This window comes from Phoca vitulina, unplaced genomic scaffold (assembly GCF_004348235.1).
Source record: "Phoca vitulina isolate PV1807 unplaced genomic scaffold, GSC_HSeal_1.0 scaffold79, whole genome shotgun sequence".
In the NCBI taxonomy this organism is placed as follows: Eukaryota; Metazoa; Chordata; class Mammalia; order Carnivora; family Phocidae; genus Phoca; species Phoca vitulina.
Window position 1 is genome coordinate 2,466,000 of NW_022589782.1, and position 6,217 is coordinate 2,472,216.

Genomic DNA, 6,217 nt, shown 5'->3' on the forward strand with positions numbered 1-6,217 from the left:
CCTTCCCTTCACAAGTCGTCCCCAGAGGTCTTCGGGATCCTGAGCTATTGATTATGGATCCTTGCAGATCTCCCTTTCTACAGAAAAGACACTTCCCTCAAGCCCAAATCTCCTCGCCATCTTCTACCCTCACCCAAACTTCTTAAAACTGACACCTGCCTCTCTCACTCGCTTCTCTCCCACCTGGGGTTGGCTCAGGCTCCCACCGAAACTGCTGTCACAGGTGTGGGAGGGGAGTCTTGTCACTAAATCCAGGAGTCACTTTTCAGCCCTTAGCTTCTAGATGCTCTGTCCTATTGTCTTTGTAGATTCTGTGAAGTCACCTTCCTCCCCATCACGGGGGCACCACCCTCTTCCACCTTGCCTCCCACCTCTGCTCCCCCTTGTTGGCTTTAACCCTAACATCCTCCTGTCCAACAATCGTATCTGTGTGTGGACGTCCCACGGACATCTCAAATCTAACAGATTCAAAATCAGATCAGGTGTCTCTTTCACCCCATCCCTCCAATTCTGTTCCTCCAACTGTGTTCACTTGCTTAAGAAACCAAATGGTCATTTTTCTGGCTGCCCAAGCTGGAAAACGGGTATCATCCTCCACACCATCCTATCTTATCTATGGATCCCACCTCCTCAATAGCTTCTTAATCTGCCTCTTCTCTCCCATCCAACTGTCCCTGTCATTCCCTATTTAAATGGCCACAATGGTCTCCTCTCAGGCCTCCTGGCTTCTGATTCCCCAACCCTAATGCATCGCCTGAATGGTGTGGCTAAATCATATCTGATTATGAACTCCCCTGTTTAAAAACCCTCAGCAGGGCTCCATGGTTCTCATGCTGGAGTTCACACTCTGAGCTCCCGCACATGGTGTTCGCTCTGCTTGGAACATCCTGCCTTCTTCTTCAGGCTGATTCAACTCCTACTTATCCTTCGGATTTCTGTTTAGACTTTTCTTCCCTGGAAAACTTTCCCTGTTTCCCCACGGCTGTGAGATCCTTCTCAGATGTTCCCTTAAGTGCTTTTGCTTATCGTACGATTACTGTGATTGTTTATTTCCCTCTTGCCTAGCTAGCCCTGGGGCTGGCACAAATCAGGACATTAATAAATACTTGCTGAAACTTAAGAAGGGAAGGAGTTACTTTCCACCAATCGTTCTCAAACATTCTCAGCAAGCATGAGAATCACCTGGTGGGCTTGTTAAACCAGCTTGCTAGGCTCCACCCTCAGAGATTCTGATGGGAGTTTCTGCTTCTGTCCTTTTGGGGTGATGCCCCGGCATTTGCACTTCTAACCAGGTGATATTGTTGCTGCTAGTCTGGGACCACACATGAAGAGCTTCTGCTTTATACACTTTATACACTTATATATTATTCTATTATTCAGTCTGCAAGGTGAGGGATGGCTATTTTTAGAGAAGGCTGGCAGAAGTTTTTGGAGGCTTGGTACATTTCTGGTACCTCTCTTCTTCATAGCTTCCTTAATAACATTTCATGAGAGTTTAGCTTCTTAAAAAGTTCTCGGAAAGCTGAGTGGGCTCTAAGGTAACCAAAGCCCACGCCCCATTAGGGATCAAAAGCAGCACCTGGTGGCTCCTTAGTGGGTTGCCAGGCTACGGAACAAAGGTGAGGGTAGGATGGGATTAGCAGCTGGAAGAGAGTTTAGAATGAGCTACTGAGGCATGAAGAGAGGGTAGACCTCCCATCAGGAGAAGACTGTGGAAACCAGATGCAAGGAATCCCCACGACCATTGCCTTGATTTGCACGTGGAAGGGCACGCCATCCCCTTGAGGACAAGTTCATGCTGCAACTTGTCCTCTAATAGGACTGGGGAATATTTTTCTCAGAAGAACCACTGAGCTCCCGTAAGGGACATTTCTTATGGGTAAGAAATGACTTAGGCTTATCACCACTTGCTTTTAAAAAATAAGCTCTATTAGTTTATTTTTGATCATAAACTACAATTCACATTTGAATATTTAAAAAGTACAGAGAAGCATGGAATTCCATGTCCCCTGAAGGGCATTTTATTAAAGTTTGGCATGCATCCTTACAGAAAAAAATAAAATTAACATAAAGGGGGATTATTCTATATATACTTCTCTATAACGTTATAAGAAAAAACTTAACTGAATACAGTGGGCATTTCTGCATCCATACTTCTAATTCTACTTCATTAACAGTGATAGGAAGTTTTATTGTGTGGATGTACCATATTGTACTTAACCTTCCTGGATGGGCATTTAGATTGCTTCCTGTTTTTTGCTGTTATTAGCAATCCTTCAGTGGACAACCTTGGACATACATCTCCGTGCATTTGTGAAGTGGAATGGCTAGATCAAAGACAATTTGTCTTTAAAGTTTAGCTATGAGTTGCAGGTTTCCCTCCAGAAAGGCTGTGAATGTATATTTCCACCAATAGTATGAGTGTCCATTTCCACATACCCTCACCAACATTTGCACTCATCAGTGCTTTAAAATTTTTTATAAGCTCTGTTACTTTAATTTTTCATTTCTTGGATCAGTTTCTTTGGGCACTCTTCAAACACATTTTTTCCCCTTTGTATTTCTTCCTGACTTGCCTGTTCAGTTCTTTGCCCCTCTTTTTATAGGAATTATTCATCTATTTTTCTTATTGACTTACAAAAGCTATTTATATGTAGAGAGATTAATACTTTCTTCAGTTTGTTGCTTGTTTCTCTTAATTTTTCTTTCACAGTGCCATACAGATGTCCTTGGTTTTTAATTTGTATACAGTTGAGTCTGTTGATGTTCTATGAAGCTGCATATTTTCCTTTTAAAATAAAAAAAAATCACAATTCTTTTTTTTCCTATGAGGAAAAAAAAAGAATGAAGCAAAAGAAAAAATAAAGACAGGAAGAGGATAGAAAAGAGAGCTGTATTCATGTTTATTCTATTCTCAGGAGATATGGAGTGATTCTCAAACTTTAATTTACTTGGAGACCTCATTAAAATGTAGATTAAAATTCAGTAGGTCCTGCAAGGGCCTGAGATGCTATGTTTCGAATTAGCTCCCAGGTGAGACTGATGGCCAGTGGACCACACCTGGCGTAGCGAGGTTTTAGGTTAATGACAATGGGGAAGACACTGGTGGCCTCAGTTACAGTTCTAACTTCACTTAAATGATCATTTGTTTGAAAACTCCTCTCTCTCTCTCTCTCTAATTAAGCAGGTGAAATCTTAACTTTTTGCTCTGCAAAGTAGGAGATAGCTGCAGCTCATTTTTAAAAGTAAGTCCGCTCTCATGGAGTAAAATCCCTCCATCTCATGGTCTTTTAGAATATATGGCTAAAGATTTTAATTTTATTAATTTTTTTTTTATATTTGTGCCTATAGGTTTTTAAAGGTAAGTATACAAGGATGAAGTGTTCTCGAGAACTTTTTGGGCTGGATAAAATTAAATGGAGAGATTAATTGGTCGTTACAGGCAGAAATAGTCCAGCTCTGTGCTGACTAGTCCTCTTCTGAGCATTATAAAGGGGTTTTTCTGTATTATTTTTTTCAGAAAGAATAGCTACAGTCTAAACACATCCCTGAAGACAGTAATCTAATGAGTCATGTAAAAGGCAACATAGTCTGGTTGGGGAAAAAAAAATCTTAGAATAGCACTCAGGAGAGCTAGATGCCTACTCTGGCTTTAACGTGGTTACTTTGTGTATGTTAAACTTCCCTAGTTTAGTGCCTTCAACTGTAAGATGAGGCGATGTTCCAGCCTCACTGACCCAGGATGATACTGGAATAAAAAATTAGAGATTTTGGAGTAGAAGTGGTATCAGTGCTCCTCTTACAACCTATGGTATACTGGCTTAGGCTTTCTAAATTCCAAACAAGTTTCCACAAAACTGTCTCTGACATGCAAAACAAATTGTAGCAAAAGAGGCTCTGGACATTTTTTGAGTGTCCTGAAATCAAGAAGCTGCCTCTGCCATATTCATGCCTATGCTGTAAGAGCATATGGGCACGGCTTGCTTTTTGCAAGGAGAATAATGGGCATGTGTTTCTATTTGAAAGGAAAAGGTTAAATACGGACTGGACTCAAGGGTAGTTTGGGACAGCACTGCCAAGTTGGTATGAGGAAAAGGAAACCAGCATTCATTGAGTGTGAATTATCTCATTCCCTTGCGACAACCCTGTGAGATGGGAATTATTTCTAACTTTTTACGGGAATTCAGAGTCAGCAATTTGCCCAGATTTCACAACTAGAAAGACTAAGAAGACCTCAAAGCCCTCAGCTCCACTCTTACCCCTCACCCCCATCTCTGAGCAGAGCAGCTTCACCTCTTTTAGCCTTAGTGTCCCGACTCTACTAGTGACAGCCCCTCTCACACAGGGGGATGGTGGGGATTAGTGCCATGATGTGCCTGTGCAGGGCTGGCCCACAGTAAGTGTTCAGCGCACAGTAGATATCATTTCTCTCCTAGGCTCTCATATAGCCCCGGAGGTTAGAAAGGACGCAGGGCTGTTGCAATGGAAAATAAAAGTAGACACGCCCCCCTCCCAGTCTCATCCACCTGTCCTCAGGGACAAGGTACCCAAAGGGCGCGTCTGTGCTGTATCAGGAAGTGCCCACTAGTGCTTCTCACTTTTCTGGCCCTCCCTGCATGGCGTGGGAAGGGGTCCGAGCCCTGGGAACGGATCTAGGTCAGAATCCACCTCCTCTATTTGGCTACTGTCCTTGGGCCTCAGTTTCGCCATCTTTCCTTCACATGGTCATCGTTGAGACTTAATAAGGGTGGGTAGTGCATAGTAGGTGCTCTGGCAGCGGGAGCTGAGACGCGGCTCTCCTCTCCCTCGCCTGGGGCAACAAACCGAACAATCACAGCAAACCTGCACCCAGTTGTCTTGGGGATCCAGCACGGAGCGAGGCGCACGCCCTGTCCCGCTGCCATCGCCACTTACATGATCTCAATCATCACATGCCCCCAGGCTCCTCCAGGCCAACTGCCAACAGCATCAGACTGTGTGTCACCTTCCAGGCCTCCTCCCACAAAAATACTGGCCTCCCAGCCTCCGGAGCTTAGTTCACCCCATAAACTCTGCTAATGCTTACCACATGCGGCTGAGCTGGCGCGCCCCGCCCCACGCCCCTTCCGCGGGCTCCCCAGGCCTGGCTCTAGGAGACCCTGACTCCCAAGGGACCCTTCGGCGTAGGGGACCCTTCCCCGCTAGGAGAACTTCTCCCGAGGGGACCCTTCCCGCTAGCAGACCCTCCCCCTAAGGGACCCTTCCCCTAAGAGACCTTCTCCTTAAGAGATCCTCCCTGTAAGGGCCCCTTCCCCTAAGAGACCCTTCCCAGAGACCGGCCCTGCCCTCGGCGGGAAGCGGCCGGCGCTGTGGTCCCCGCAGCCCACACATGACCTTGGACGCCTCTCCAAAGCCAGCGTCCACTCCTGGCAACAGGCGGCGGGTCTACACCCAGTGGTGCCTTTTGTTGTTAAGAACTGGAAACCCGATCGCGCTTGTTTCTCGTTCGCAATCACAGTAACTTGGCGCTTAACCACTCGAACACCCACCCTCTGGCCGGAGAGGGCGGATCCCGGAGGGGTTGAGGGGGTGCGGAGGGCGGGCTGGGGGCGCCGGGAGGGGCGCGCCCACCTGCACCGGCCAGCGGCTCTGCGGCCCAGCCCACCTGCTCCTCCGCCGCACGTGCGCCAGCCCACCTGCGCGCCCGCACGCCCCAAGGAGGGCGAGGCCGGCGCCGCCCCCGCCCCCACCCCTGCGGCCCGCACCGCCCCCGCCCCCGCCCGAGCGGTCGGCTGAACGCGTGCCGAGACGGCGCCGGCCTGCAGTGCGCGCCGCGCGTCCCTAGGGGGCGCAGCCGGCGCGGGAAGCCGCCGAGGCGAGCCAGAGGCCCGGCGCGAAATTCCAGGCGGGCGGGCGCGGCGAGTTTGAAAACAGGCGAGGGCGTGGGGGCGGGGCGCGAGGCCCGCGAGCCACCTCCCCGCGGCCAATCAGCGGCGGCGGCGGCGGGCGCGGGCGGGCGGCGCGTGCGGCCCGGCTGTGAATGGGGCGCGGCGGCGGCGGAGGGCGAGCGCCGGCGCGCGGGCGGGCGCACTTTCTCCTCAGCGCCGGGCGGGGGCGGCGGCGGCGGCGGCGGCGTCTCCTCTTCAGCGCCCGCCGGACCCTCCGGGAGACGTGGCGCGGCCGGGGCGCTCCGGCTGCGGGGGCGCTGGGGGCGGCGTGACGGGAATTTCCCCCGCTG

At 49.5% G+C, this 6,217-nt stretch overlaps 1 protein-coding gene across 1 annotated transcript in view; it reads left to right on the forward strand.

The window, feature by feature from the left end:
• The first annotated feature begins 3,259 nt into the window (after positions 1 to 3,259).
• Positions 3,260 to 6,217, forward strand: part of SDK1 (sidekick cell adhesion molecule 1) — an 860,571-nt gene continuing 857,613 nt past the window's right edge. The window contains exons 1-2 of the mRNA XM_032394092.1: positions 3,260 to 3,264; positions 3,352 to 3,361. Coding sequence (XP_032249983.1) covers positions 3,260 to 3,264; positions 3,352 to 3,361 — 15 coding nt within the window. The remainder of the gene's footprint in view (positions 3,265 to 3,351; positions 3,362 to 6,217) is intronic.